Genomic DNA, 14,436 nt, shown 5'->3' with positions numbered 1-14,436 from the left:
GCAAAACATTTCGGTAGACAAAGCATGGCAAAGTGCCCAAAGGATCCAGAACTCGGGTTCGGCCAAATACTGGAGGCTTTATCCTGTAATATTATAGGCTACTACGGCCGTATAATATGGCATCCGCCTGAGTTAAGCCGGGGAAAAGCGCCTCCAAGAGATCTGACTAGTCTAAGTATGCACAACCAGTCCCAATTATCTCTTCTCTTTCTCAAAGCTTGCCTGGTCTGGAAGGGGCCTGTAAGCGTCGCTTCCAAAGCAGATCGTGACTTGAGATCCAGGCTCTTACCGACGAACCATGTTACTCAGCTAGCAAACGAATACTACAGTTCAGACCCCAGTATCCCGCAATGCAGTCAGCACACGAGTGGGACGTAACCTTGTTGGACCTCGAAGAAGGCGGCCCTGATCGGGCAGGTCAGATCGCTCTTTGAAGTAGAAACATTATAATACGATTGCTCACTTCTGCCTCGATATTACGAGTATATCAAAGGTAAGATTGACTTTGTGTATATAAATACCACGACGGGATGTTGGAGAGGGCCGTCTTTCCGCCTTTCTCACACCGTCCAACTCAACACAGTAGGGCAGGAGGCACCAAACCAGCCAACAAGCACACATCCCACGAAGTTGTCTCCAAGTCGAACAGCCCCCCAATCCTGAGGCACAGCATATCAAAGCCAAACCAAACGAAAACATGGCATCTCCCACCTCCCCACCAACACTCAAACACGTCCTTAACCTCAGCCTCACGCCAACCACGGTCCTCGACGCCGGCGCCACCCCACGCGGCCGTATAAGCTGGGTAGAAACGCCGCTGGGCGAACTGACCACACCGTTGGGGACGAAGATCGCCACCGTGCTGCCTGGTGGCGGAGACTACTGTACACGACACGTCGACGAGCTGATGATCGAGGTCGACCTGCGAGTCGTTGCGCAATCGAACCCGGACCCGACCACGGGCTCGTCGACGCTGTTCAAGTTCCAGAGCGTGGGCTACGACAAGCTGATCAAGCCTGTCATGAGCGCCCTGGACGGCACCCCGGCGGAGCACGAAGGAAGTGAGACCGCGGAAGCGGCAGGGGAGATGCCGTCGGCGCTGTACGGCACCGAGGTGCTCTCGTGCAATACGTCTAGTAAAGAGTACTGGTGGCTGAACTTTGCGGTGCTGGTTGCCAAGGTCGCGCTGGTGCTCGGCCCCAAGGGTGTCGAGAAGGTCGAGTATACGATTTATCAGGTGGTGGTCTGAGGGTCAGGAAGCCGACGGACGGGTCTCACACACACCCCCACACCCACGTCTGTTATATGTACGTCTGGATGGATGGAAGCGCGTGTGTCCGTATCGAAGTATGGAAGAAGTCGAGAGAATCAAGGGATGATCGAGGCAATGCTCCCCGCTCACAACGGCGCCTCAGGCGCAGGTCAAACAGCACGACAATTTCATGCCGAGTTACTCCTTACTACACCTTTTGCCTCTCGCCCTTTGCCCCTGGCCCTATGCGGGTAGGAGAAAAGCTCCGTCGCATTATCGATGTATTAGTGACTATCAGCCAGCGAGCCAATGAGCCAGCCGATACCCACCGAGCCAGGGCTAGAACCACGATAGAGAAGAGAGAGAAGAAACTCAGCTCCTGATGGAAATAATTTACTTTTCTTCATTTCTTCAATACGTTTTATTATCTCTCAGCCTAGCTGCCGTTGATCGTGGTCATAACCTATACGTAAAGCGTATTCGTTCTGCATTTCCCTTTTTTATTTGGGTGTAAACAACCCACATTCACTCATTGCCTGCACACACCCCCCCAACACCATCCGGGATACCCAATCACTCATTCATCCAGCCGCATATACATACACACATACATACACACATAGACTCATAGACAAGGCTGAGGGAGGGAAGAAGGGAGAGGGGCAGAGAGAAGTATGCCACGAACGAGCGTACCTGTACCCTGCCCAGAAACAAAGACCTGTGCAGTAGTCTTACGTCAGTCGAGCGCGGATGTGTCGAGGCCGCTTTTTCACTTTTTCTCTTCTCTCTTTCCACTTCTCATTTTTCACGACTAAAGTGGAAAACTGTAGCTTTCTCGTGACGTTGCGCGTGAGTGTCTGGGCGAGGTGTGGATTGCGTTGGGCGTGGGCTGCTGCACCTCGACGAGTTCTATGCGCGTGCCTTTGGACCCTTTGTCGTCGCTGATTGGCACGTCGTTCAAGGAAGGTAGGCTGGCCGCGCGCTCGTACAGGGTTCGGTCCTCTGTGCTCTGGGTGCGAGTGACCTCCGTTCGTGTGTCTGCGGATGTCGACCCAAGCCTGGATTCTGACGCCGATGTTGATATCGAAGCAAGCCACGACTTGTTGCGCAGATCGAGTGAGAGCTTCTTGACTTTTCTGTACATCAGGCTCAGCCTTGCTTTGAGCGCGCCGGCGCAGGCGGCGCAGATGCCAATGTGGTTTTCCACGCCGGCCCAGAGGAAGACCAAGGCGTAATTTTCTGTTTTGGAGTTGAACATATCTTAGTATTGGCGAGAGGCTGACACGTGCGGATCATGTTGAGAAGGAAGAGGAGAGGAGGAGCAGGAGGAGGAGGGCTGTAGCATACCTGAAAGGTTGGGCGACGTATCAATTTCGTAGACGGCGACAAGTCGAAAGACGCTCGCTAGGATGACGCTGTTTGAAAAGGCACGTTAGCACTGTCTGTAAACTGAACCAACAGGGCATGCCACATACACGAAGCAAATCGCGAACAACGTATAGAGGCTCCACCGGTGTTCACGAAGCGTTTCAACCTTCCAAAGCAGTACCATCGGTATCAGGTACATGACCACATCATTCGCAATCATGAAACTTGCATTGAAATAGAAGAAGGCCATCAAGTTGATGCACTTCCCTTTCACAGGTCCGCTCGTTGATTCCAGAGCCTGATGCCAGACGTAGCTCAAGGGCGTGCATTGCAACAATATAACCGCAACAGAACTGGTGCCAAAGGCCACTGCAAGGAACTGCATTACGTGGATGAAATATCTCTGGGCACGGGTCTGTGACAGGCCGTAGTAGAATGTCAACCATGCGTGCTTGACGAACATGTTGCACAAGAAATAAGGGGGCAAGGCCGCAACGATGAGCTATTTTCGTGTCAGTAGCTAGCCGTGACAGATGGAAGACGGTGGGAGAGGAAAACTGACCTTCTGCAAAGTCTCTCTGCGAAGGAATTCGGTAGCAGTGATGGAAGCTCCAAGGCCTTTCGCCGCGGCTGATAGACACCTCAGTCATCCTGAAGGGTTATATTTCAGTTTGTCCTCATACCTGCACAGACGATGGATGTCATCACCAAAGCAAGGAACTGCAACAAGATAAGTCACGGCTTGGAGTTACAACGAGGGTCCATCGCACCGCACTGATGACCAAAAACCCTTCAAAAGGTCAGTCAACATTAATGAACTAGTCGCTCACTTTTCCGCGAGGAACTCACACTTGCTTGCAGTTAACCGTCCCGTGGTCTCCAATTGTCTCTTCAGCTCAATCGAAACAGAGACTACTGTCGCCACGGCAAGCGTAATGCTTATAGCCACAAGGACATTATCCTTTGAATCGAACATATTTGAAGGTGCTGCAAGTCTCCGTGCAAAGGTAACCTCAGAAAAGGTGTAGACCGACCTAAGCCTCCAAGGGTGTTAAACACATGATATATAGAGCCTGCTCGCGACTTTCTGTGCACCACAACGCTGTCGTCTTGGATTTGGTAATATTTTCATGGGTTCAGACGGCATTCCTTGCCACATCGGCCCGTGGCGAGGCTCCTAGAACAAGCACTCGCCATAACCGTATAAGTACAAGATGTCACTCTTGGGCTAGCGAAGCACCGCAGATGGTGTTGGCCAATGGCGATTATGCGAGGACATTCTCGTGGCCAACTTACAAGGGATCGATCCAGGGCGAAAACTGTTTGCTCCACCCCCTCACCATCAAGGGGGAAGAGGAGTGGAGTGCGCGACCTGTCGACTCGGGAAACACGGCGTTTTCGTGCCGTCGAGCCACGCGAAGCATTCTTGGATAGCATGGAACTGGTTAGTGTTGGTCGGGGTAGAAAAGGGAACTGGATAACTGATGTATCCAACTTGTCGTCTTGCTAGGTTTTGCTTATAGTTGAGTCCAATCTGCCTCCCGCGGCGGGACGGAAGGGAGTCCCAACCACCCCCGGCCAGCCTCAACCAGACCCACCGCAGCATGGCGAGGCTCATAGATCGCTGTCAACCGTGGAGCTAGCAGACGGTACCGAAGTTTTGACATCTGGAGCTAATGGTTGTTCGCCCAATGGGACACTGTCAAATGTCGGATGTCAGGTCTGAGAATCGGGAACTCATCGTGATAAACACAAAGCCAGAAGCACGAGTTCCAGCCTATGCGTAGCTGTGGAAGTTCTGGAGCGATAAGAATGATTGAGATGGAGGAAAGGTCCCAAGTGGATGCCGGATGATCGCACCGAGGTTGGCTTCCAAGCCTTCGATCTTAAGATTCTGGGGCGTTTTGTGGCGCTCAGGATTAGGCGCAAGAGACAATTGAGGCACCGGATTTTTGAAACCCTTGCTGCTCGACGGGGGTTGGGGGGTAAGATCTGGGAAAAGTACAGATTTCTAGCGATCACCTGTGAGTCTGGGTCAGACTGCACGCTGTCCGTCAGGTTTACGAGGTAGATGTGAGCTGATCCCTTGTCGTGCGTGGGCGACACGGCGGTATATTGGGTGCCACAGTGACGGTAACCCAATGAAGAGGGTAGAGGCTGAAGCGAGGTTGCAGCCAAGAGAAGCCCGGTGACATGTGGGCTGGTCTCTTCCTCCAGTCGCTTTCCATGTCTCTATTTCATGTGTAAGACTCCTCGCTCGTATCTGCCAAAGGGGAGCCACGAAGGTCTGTCCGTCCAGCTAGTTAGATGTCGAGCGAGGTACGCTGTCAGTGTGTTACGTTTTGATGTTCCTTGGACAGCAGACTTCCTGAATTTCTCCTTGGCCACTAGTTTCGCGTATAATAGTTGGCACTTCCGTAGTTATGAGGCGCTCTTTGCCCCTTCAGCGCCGCCAGCTGGACGTCTTAGCTGGACCAGGTTGATTGCTTCCGTTAGGTGGCTCTGAGTGGTGAGCTGGTCAGCCCAGAGAGAAGGTCTCCAAGGGGCGGCATTGCTCTAAACCTGGGGAATGCGCAACAATCACCACCTTGGTGCTTCAGAGGTCATGCATTGTTCTGTGATATCTTGAGCTGCGGATCCCAGTCTCCAGTACATTTTATCTCAGGAGTATTCCCCAGCTAGGATCGAAAAGGGAGAAACTAGGAGATTGTGGACTGAGTCGCAACAGGCCTTCTGGCCCGTTTGTTGCGAACGAGTCGGCGAAGGATGCCATCCGGGCCTGGTCGCCTTCTACGATTAACGCAATCAGGCTTGATCAGACAGACGCATGGCCGGCTGCAATTCCCTCACGCCGTTCTGTCCATAACTGGGTGCCAAAGCCGGAACCCTCTGTCTTCCGAGACACCTCTTTGAGTTGCTGTAATATCGAATTGTCATAGAACCTAGGAGCAGTGTTGTTTGCCACGGCCATCTCTCTCATAAACGTGGCCACTTCCTCAACAGAATCTAGGTAGCTCCTCGGGTTAGGCAGGTCGGTGTGGCCGAATCCACAAGCCTGTATTAAGTGGTGACAGCAGAATGCTATCAGAGCATATCCGAAGTTGGCCATATATTGAATGGTCTTCCGTCTGAGCGATGGCATGTCCATGATGTCCACGAGACATCAAGAACAGGCATGGGCTGTTTCCACAGACTTCAGGACGGATTCTCTAGCCACTCGCGCCAAAACTTAGTAGGGTGGAGTGTGTGCGTCGAGGACCGACCTTGCTTTCTCAAGCATATATCTTGTGCCAAAAGTGCAGATGTAGAAGCGTGTACTTGGGAAGTGGAAATTCACGGCCACGTTTTTTCAAAAGTCCACATTCGAAATGGTCATGTTCGATTCTCCACAAAGACCCCATCGCTGACTCCAAACCTCGAGGATCCCTTCCTTGCCTTCTAGAACTCCTACCACTGCCTCCATGTCCATGGTGCCTGATGGCTTCCACCACCATTCTGCAAGGCCTGGAGCACATCGATCTGCTTGTTTCCACAGCAAGTAGAGATCAACCTCTGCTAGAATACGAATCACACTTGACGGCTTTGAAATATCTCTCAACAAATTAACCGCTGGGCAGATGGTGCTGTCTTTCCTGACAGTTGGCGGCGTGCGCGCCATCAAAGAGAAATGATGAGACACGGTCACTAGCCAAAGCCAGTAAACCTATCTCTGAAAGGCTAGCGACCTTGAGATGCCTGTGGAGTTCTGCTGCAGAAGGACTCTCAGGCCATCGATAGAGCGGTGAAGGCCGGTTCTAGCGCAAAGGCCTCAATAAAATACTTCAAGACCCAATGGTTGAGAAATCCTGGAGACTGAGGAGCGTTTGGGAGATGAAACATATCTGCGGCTGAGCGGTATGCATAGAGAATCGCAAAAGCCTGCAGTTGAGTCCACCCAGCGCTTTCACCTTCTGCCAAGGGCCCGCCGCGTCGCCCTTATGAAGTCTGAGATCGGCCCGGCGAGCTGTTTCGCGGACGTTGGTACTTCCAGGGATAAACTGTGACGCCACAAAACTTGCGCAATAAGCAATTGGTCGCCTGTGTTTCACCGCATACGGCGAGTCCCTTAGGTCTGCGTCCTCAACAAGAACATAGTTTAGTATAAGATCTTCTCCCAGAAACTGCCATTGAATGTGTTGTTCCGTGCTCCTCTCTCGCAAAGCACATCATGTGTATGGACGCTTACAATTCAATGATCTCAACTAAAATTTTGTCGGGTATGTCATTTAGATTGTTACTGGAAGATCACCTGGGGCTGACGGCGTTGCCATCTAATCCAGGCCAAAACCAGGGCTTCGGCGATAGTTGCTGGGAAACAGCCGAATAAAGCACATCCAATGGAGAAGAGGAGTAGACTGATGGCAGTTCGGGTGAGACGGTTTGATCAGGCCGCGAAATGCCAGCACGAGACGCCCGTCGGCTTTTGTAAAAGCGAGTTTGGAGGGTACACGCCTGAAGCGACCCTGGATGAGCTAGAGACGAGAGCCGCACTACGCTGATAGCAGCATAAGTTATTGTAATCTCACAGTCCTGCTGGTATGAAGCATCTCCTAGTAATAATGAGACCGGGCGGCTGCCTCTGCATTGAGCTGGCCGATTGTTGCTGACCCCTTCGAGATGCATGGACGACGCAGTTTCCACCGGTTTTAGAGCAGCGAACGCATGGCATATTGTCGGCTCCTATGCAACGCATCTGTAGGCGTTGACTTAGTGACAACAGTCTGGAGGGTTACTTGTCGTTGCGGCTTTCACGTTCAACCGCCGACACGCAGAGCATGGAACAGGTGCAGAGCCCAGTAACGGTCTCTGGGAAAGCGATGCTGTTGTCGCCATTGTGCCCACCACCGCGATGTGAAACTAGAATGGTTGTCGCGAATAATCATCCGGCTGTAATCAAGCGACCAAGGCGAAGAAAGAAACGTAGCACGAGATGCTTTATAAGGCGTATCTCAAGTTGACTAAAGAGAGTAGGTTGCAAGTGTATAGACCGAGGCAGTTAACTAACATATGGAAGATAGCAGTTAAGCTGGTGGAGGTTGAGGCGGCCTAGCCACCTAAGGGCCCCGCCTAGAGACGCAGTGCTAGTTAGACATGTAGCCCAAGACCGCCTATGTACTCATGCAGTTAATGAGGCTAATAGGCCTTTTACCAAAATTGGTTAATCTACGTCGTATTGCTGTCTGACTAGCGCTGCCTGCCTGTGCATTATTTGCCTACAATTACATTGCACATGAACCTATTCATCCCAAACAAACTTGACAATCCCTGAACCTCAACATTACCGAGATATCCTAGCCTAGCATCTGTTCCAACACTACAGGGACGGTCTGACATTGTTCTGTCTGCTCCACTCTCCTCCCATCCATCGAGCCCTGAGCGGATGTTTTTGACCAACTTCAAGTCCTTTGCCCATGAACCTCAAGCTCGCGATCTGGCCAGGAACTGGATCAACACCATTGTCCTCCCAAGTGGTATCTAGATGATCCATGACTTGCACCAGGAGGCCTTTGATGGGCAGGTTGGCAGTCGCCTCCACCACAGTGTCGGCACCGTTTCTTGCAATCTTCAAACCAAGGTGCCTGGCTCCTGCCTGAAAAGGCGCCTCCTTCAGTGGCTCGTGAAAATTGATGTGTTAAGCCAGCATCTCTGGACACATTCCACGCTTCGCGGTACGGCTGGAGGATCCTCTCCCACCTGACAATGACGAATTGCAAAACCTATGTCTTCGAGCCCTATGCCGTTCTCGGAAAGCTTGAAACGCGACGGTCCAAGAGCACCCAGGTCCAGCCTTCCGAGTTCTGTGCTTTGATTCAACTTCAGTGCGAAAGCATTGGGCCACGAGTGGTGGAAAACGGGCTCGCCTGTCACGACATTCCATCCGTCAATGTGAACAGCGACCCTGATGTCGGATAGCGTCGTGTTCACGCTCCATGCCTCCAGACCATTCGTTTCGTTCCTTTGCTTGACTCTTGCCACACCGATAGTCGTGCCAGCGCATTCACGCTTCACCGCCCAGTATGTCATCTTAGGCCGAAGATAGTAATCAGCAATGGCCCAGGATGTTACCGGCCAACAGTCATTGAGTTGCCAAACAAGAGCACCGCCACAATACTCTTTGCCAGGGTCCCACCAAAAAGACGTGGGCAGGATCGATAAGTCGCAGAAAGAGCCTCGGACTAAATCAGTTGGGTCGAGTAGATGTATACGGGGAGAGATCCCGTCTCGAATTTGATGTTATCATTCCTGTAGCGCGCAATCCTGTCTCCTCCATCTTCCATTTTGTTGTGCCATTTCAAAGATTTGTCTTCCGATACGTCGCCATTCTCCTGCACGCTATATCTGGGAGGAAAAAAGTTTTTGACTGTATCAAGGCCGGGTGATGCTTGCATACAAAATTCACTGACGAATCTACCATCAAGCCTGGCGAAGTCTTTGTATGGAAACATTTCCAAATGCCGTACATACTATTTGGGTTAATCACCAACTTGCTGGAAAAGGAGATTCGAGAATCTTTCCGGGGTCGATCTCGCTTGAATCGTATTCAAGCTGTCTGAGCGGCGGAATGATATAATCCTCGTTGTTCCCACACCACAGCACAATAGAGGGGTGACGTCTCGATCGGCGGACATCTTGCTCCGCTTTCACTGCAACGCGATTTCGCAACTGTGCGTGTGCTTGGAAGTTGACATACGCAAACATGAAATCTTGCCAGACAAGGCCGCCCAGCTGGTCACAAGGATGGTAAAAGGATTCATGCTCGCGCACACCACCGCCCCAAACGCGGATCATAACCTCATTAGAATCGCGAACCAACTTGATCCGGTCCCTGTATTTCTGCGTAGAGATACGAGACAGGAAGGAGTCGGCCGGAATCCAAGACGAGCCGGCAGCGAAGATCGGGACGTGGTTGATCTTGAAAAAGAAACCGACCCCTTCTTGGCCGGGCAGCGGACGCTGGATCAATTCCACTTTGCGAATTCCAAATGTCTTGCTCATTTCGTCCACGAGCTTCGACTGAGAGTCCTGAGACTGGTATAAAGAAACTCTGGTTTCGCACAAATTTGCTTCTCTCAGGGTGAAGGGCCACCAGAGATCAGGATGGTGTAGATGAAAATTCGCTCGCACAATATGTTGCTCAACATTGACGGTTCGAGATTGTTGGACCACCCTTCGCGGCCGAGTTGGACGTTGACTCGACTAGCGGCGCCATCCACCATAACCACAACTTCCTGCTCTCCATGCTTTAGATCAGAGCCGAAAATTGGGTGGACTGAAATCTCCGATAGACGCGCAGAATAAAGATCTAGATATATCGGCTTCCAGGGTCCGCAGGTCATGAATTTCGGACGCCAACAGTCAGATTTTGTCACTTGACAACTGGTCGCAGAAGGAGGATATAACAGAGCTAGGACGTCCTTACATAGTGATACTGTGCTTTCCTCGTAGCCAGCCGTGCCGTACCGGCGTTGATGGTGAACCAGTCATGACTCGGATACTTGAGGACTTTCTCATCCCCAACTCGCTCTGCATTCTCGAAGGTGATTTACAGACACTGCGCAACTAAGCAGCCTTTTTCCTTCACAAGCATATCTTCTATAATTTGAACTTTGTGAGACACGAACATATTGTCGGATTTGAGGATGTTTGATCGTTGAGTTTGACGGTGGCGAAGGTATCGAGCCCTTCGAACACCAATGCAGCACGGCGGTTCGGCTTTCCAATTGCATCTTCAGGGACTTCGAACTGTAACTCGTATATCCAGCTCTGCTCTCCCACCCATTGCTCGGCTTCCTCATTCTTCCCAATGAAGGGGTCGGGGATGACTCCATTAGCCAGCAAATCCAGGTGGATTTCTGTAGGAACCGGCCTGCTCGGTTACCACGAGTTTATTAGGGGACCGTTGAGGAAGGGACAGCTTTGTATGTCCAGTCATTGCTCAAAAGCAAAGTCGTGTGAGTTGCTACCATTTTCCGACATCCAACATACGGTATGTGTCAAAAATTTCTAAGCTAATGCTGCCTCTTGACAGTAGCCATGAGCAAGTATTGATTACTTTCGTTTTGCGGCTCCGTGACCGCGAGCTTGGATGTTCCGCGTCCGCGGTTCTGGTCGCAAATTCTTGCAACACACATTTTGTGCTCCTGGAAACAAGACATCCACCATCTCGGTGGTCTGCGGATTTTGGCACAGTGGGCACCACACACAGGTAAGGCGGGAATGTCACTCAAGCCGCCGCTATCGCGTCGTTGGGACTGCTGGTTTTCAGTAGGTTATCGCCTCGCCCCTTCTGCAACCTCGGTCGCTGGCGTGCATATTATAGCGTCTCGCGACAGAAGTTGACTTTCCTCCCGAGCTGATAACCAGGGTCTTTGAGGAGCATATCTAAAGCCATGACACACAGCCAGCAACCTCTTCCCGGGCCGGAAGGCTCACCGGAGCGGGACATTTTGAGTGATGCCGAAAATTAATAATTAATATTGGAAGGGAAGTGGAAAGGGCAAGAAAGGGGAGGGTGCTCATGCACTATTCCCCTTCTAGCCCCCCCACCTTCCCGATCAGGCGAATTTCTATATCAACCCATTCTCGCCACATATTCTGATTTGCTCCGAATAATCGTCCCTGCAGTCGTTCTCTGGAACCATATGAGCTGCAGGCTCGGTCTCAAAGAGATCGTGTAACCTCTCTTGGGATTTTAGACGTTTAAGAAGAAGCACGATCGGCGGTCGGCAGGAAGTCGATGAGGTCGTCTATGCGGATGCGGAACATCCAGCCTATCGTTTCAAGGCCGTGGTTTCGCGAGATGACAGGCTCGTCTCTCTGGAGATCTATGACAGAGGGAGGGGTTGTCAGGTGTAGTCAGCGCCGGTGAACGGGAGAGAGCCAGCCGAAGATACGGCAGAAAGTAGCCATCACAGAGATAGTAGACTGGGGTTGAAGTTCGACGGGGTGGTTTCGAGGCAGTCCCATGCAGAGTGGAAGTAAGTCTTTTCCTTTTCCTTTCTCTTCCTTGCGTTCGTCCGTCCTGGCCCAATATCCTTTCATCTTTGGTGCCGTTGAACTCAATGCTTGACTTATTCCCAGGTACATCGGGACTCCCTCTGAAGACTCGGCGCCAGGGACCACAGGTGTTATTGGCGACAAACATCTCTTCTGGACCAATGCAGACAAACGGCAAAGTGGTAGCGCGTACACCGTAGAACGGAACAGCGGAAGAAATCGTTGCTCCGCCTAGCCAGCTGACTCTGAGGCTGGCACGGATGCTCTCTGGCGGGGAGATCCTGGTCGTGCGCTCCATCAACGTCCGTGACCAGATCCAGATCTTCTCGCGGACGGGGCAACATCTGAAAACAGGGGACGACGATATCCGAACCGCGGCGCTGCTGCACTTGCGTGGCGCCGAATACGGCACCAACACCCGCACCATCATCCCCATGGGCGAGACCATGGGCGGATTGAACTGCGCGACGGCAATGGTCCAGCAACCGGACATATTTGACGCTGTGGTCCTCAACGCCGGCGCCGTGGATACTCTGCACCGTCAGAGACTGGGGCGCAGCGATCGCGGTGGCCGGGACATCGGCGACGTGCATGACCCCGTCGACTTCGACTTCATCAGCAAGTGGTCGCCGCTTGACAAGGCCCGGTCTGGCGTGAGGTGCCCGCCTGTGCTGTTGACTGCCGGGACAAGGATGACTTCGTGAGCTATTCGCACGGCTGCAAGACGGCCGCCGCATTGCAGTGTGCCCGTGCTGCCGCTGGTGGCGATCTCACCCATGACCAAGGGCTTACAGAGGCGACGACATACCTGAGGATTATCAGAGACTAGGGCCATAGCAGGAATGTCTTTGCAAAACAAAAAGGCCGCCGTCGGTCTGGAGAGATGGCTGTGGTTGAAAAAGGCACTGGGACTCGAAATGTATAAAAGATAGACAAGGAGAGTAGACGGCGAGCATCTCCGGGCTCATTCCCGACCTTTTGACTTGGTTGATACAGAATATATATATCCAATAACCCATCCAGGGAGAAGAGTCCCTTCCCCTCCACCATGTGTTCGTAGTTACACTGCAAGACTCGGGCACGATCACTTGCCTCGAATACTCTTCGTCCGAATCCTCCTCCCGTTCGCGGCAATCTTAACATTTGCCCTTGCGCTGATTGCCATCTTGTGCACCCTTGCTCGCTTCTCCCACGCAGAACTTCTTCCCTCGGCAACTCCCAATAACTCCTTGGCCACACGGTCCGCAAGCTTATCTTCTCTTCTCCCCTCCGCGGCAGATAATATCCATTGGATAGCTGTCCGTCTGCGCTGGCGAAGGCGCAGGGGAACGGGAATGGGCATGGAGGCACCGCCACCCAGTAGACCTCTTTGTTGGCGGATCTTGACGAGAGGGGCGACGGAGTCGATTATGGCGGTGAGATAAGCGACAGGGGAGAGGGGGAGAGATTGCAGGGGCAAAGGGCTGATTAGGTCCTTGTTGGATGGCGGTACAGATGAGGTTCGGAGGGCGTCGAGGATGAATTGCATATTCTGCAGGCAACACCTTTAGCACATACTGGACAGGGTATGGTGAGAACAGGTCTATTCTCACCTTCTGCGCACGGCTCAACTTTCCATCCCTCATTAGGCTTCTTGTTACCTGCTCCACCACGGGGTCATATCTTCTCTTGAAATTCACCGCTTTGCCCAGCGGCTTAAGGTCCGGCAACCCAAACTTATGCCCGAAGCCAGCGTCGGGATACTCCAGGCCTACGACTCTCGTGTCCTGAAACTGAACCAAGCTGTCTACTGATCCGCCCAAGTTTGATACCGCTTCAACCTCAGCGGCACTTTTGGTCGCGGCGGTCGAAAAGGAACGGGTTCCAGAGGGTGACTTATTAATGCTGTTGGGTTCCAGCTTTAGATCTTGTTTCATGACCTGAGGCGCCTTGTCTTGGGCATCTTTATCGCGCTTAAGAATCTGCACAGATATCATCGTAAAGACATGTCAGCCACCATATATCTAGACTGCAATTGAAGTCCAATGGAGTTCGCGCCACGGGTTGTCCGTCTCTACCTACCTCTTGCACCGGTGTCCCCTGCTCCACATCCGGAGGCGTGTTTCCCATTAACTTGTCAATTGCAGCAGCTTCTTCGGTCACATGGGACAATTGGTCCATATTGGGGCATTTCGCCTGTGGATGAAGAGCCGTCTTTTCGGGGGACCCGTCCTTTGCAGCTGCATCATCGCTTGTGGCGCGCTGCTGTTGAAGTAGACTCGGGGCTGGAGCAAATCTTTTCTGCGGAACCGTAGGTTTCGTCCTGAATGGCACCGAGCGGGTCGTCAAGAGAGGCAGTCGAGGCGCCATTATTGCTGTTGCTGGAATGCGTATTGAATGATTCAGAATTTGGAGATGGAGATCTGGTCAACGGCTCTGAAGCGGAGGTACAAGCAAGGGCAGGCTCAGTTTGCGGCCAAGGGCAGTTGCCTATTTAGGAAACAAACAGTTGCCGCTATAAAGAAATTAAATCCTTATATGCGGCAACGCGGTCTCTGCTGGTCATTTTCATCCATGGCGGAAAGGAACGAAGAAACATTGGGACGAAGAAGAAACACGCTCAGACCGGATCAAAACATCTTTATTGTTCGATCCGTGGTATAATTCATGTACATATGAGACACAAGCCCGAAACCCTAACCCCAAACCGAAGAATTTTTGTTGAAGCCTGGGTATCGAGAGAACCTCCAAGTCGACAAGAGCATGAATTGTTTTCATTCCACCCAACGCCATGTGACCAA

At 52.1% G+C, this 14,436-nt stretch overlaps 6 protein-coding genes across 6 annotated transcripts; 2 read left to right on the top strand and 4 right to left on the bottom strand.

The window, feature by feature from the left end:
* Window positions 1-697: 697 nt before the first annotated feature.
* Z519_03320 (uncharacterized protein) lies at window positions 698-1,249 on the top strand (the record flags this gene model as incomplete). The annotated part of the gene is made up of 1 exon (XM_016761071.1): window positions 698-1,249. The coding sequence occupies one exon, from the start codon at window positions 698-700 to the stop codon at window positions 1,247-1,249; it is 552 nt and encodes a 183-aa protein (XP_016622921.1).
* Window positions 1,250-2,063: 814 nt separating this feature from the next.
* Window positions 2,064-3,083, bottom strand: Z519_03319 (uncharacterized protein; the record flags this gene model as incomplete). Its single annotated transcript, XM_016761070.1, has 3 exons — window positions 2,064-2,491; window positions 2,600-2,667; window positions 2,728-3,083. The coding sequence occupies 3 exons, from the start codon at window positions 3,081-3,083 to the stop codon at window positions 2,064-2,066; spliced, it is 852 nt and encodes a 283-aa protein (XP_016622920.1).
* A 4,890-nt stretch (window positions 3,084-7,973) lies between these two features.
* On the bottom strand, window positions 7,974-8,683 carry Z519_03318 (uncharacterized protein; the record flags this gene model as incomplete). The annotated part of the gene is made up of 2 exons (XM_016761069.1): window positions 7,974-8,264; window positions 8,354-8,683. The coding sequence occupies 2 exons, from the start codon at window positions 8,681-8,683 to the stop codon at window positions 7,974-7,976; spliced, it is 621 nt and encodes a 206-aa protein (XP_016622919.1).
* Window positions 8,684-8,835: 152 nt separating this feature from the next.
* Window positions 8,836-9,655, bottom strand: Z519_03317 (uncharacterized protein; the record flags this gene model as incomplete). The annotated part of the gene is made up of 2 exons (XM_016761068.1): window positions 8,836-8,992; window positions 9,141-9,655. The coding sequence occupies 2 exons, from the start codon at window positions 9,653-9,655 to the stop codon at window positions 8,836-8,838; spliced, it is 672 nt and encodes a 223-aa protein (XP_016622918.1).
* A 2,261-nt stretch (window positions 9,656-11,916) lies between these two features.
* Window positions 11,917-12,485, top strand: Z519_03316 (uncharacterized protein; the record flags this gene model as incomplete). The annotated part of the gene is made up of 2 exons (XM_016761067.1): window positions 11,917-12,309; window positions 12,348-12,485. The coding sequence occupies 2 exons, from the start codon at window positions 11,917-11,919 to the stop codon at window positions 12,483-12,485; spliced, it is 531 nt and encodes a 176-aa protein (XP_016622917.1).
* Window positions 12,486-12,740: 255 nt separating this feature from the next.
* Window positions 12,741-14,005, bottom strand: Z519_03315 (uncharacterized protein; the record flags this gene model as incomplete). The annotated part of the gene is made up of 3 exons (XM_016761066.1): window positions 12,741-13,187; window positions 13,249-13,617; window positions 13,718-14,005. The coding sequence occupies 3 exons, from the start codon at window positions 14,003-14,005 to the stop codon at window positions 12,741-12,743; spliced, it is 1,104 nt and encodes a 367-aa protein (XP_016622916.1).
* Between the last annotated feature and the right edge of the window lie 431 nt (window positions 14,006-14,436).

This window comes from Cladophialophora bantiana, assembly GCF_000835475.1.
Source record: "Cladophialophora bantiana CBS 173.52 unplaced genomic scaffold supercont1.4, whole genome shotgun sequence".
Taxonomy (NCBI): Eukaryota; Fungi; Ascomycota; class Eurotiomycetes; order Chaetothyriales; family Herpotrichiellaceae; genus Cladophialophora; species Cladophialophora bantiana.
This window is presented reverse-complemented; position numbering and strand designations above follow the sequence as displayed.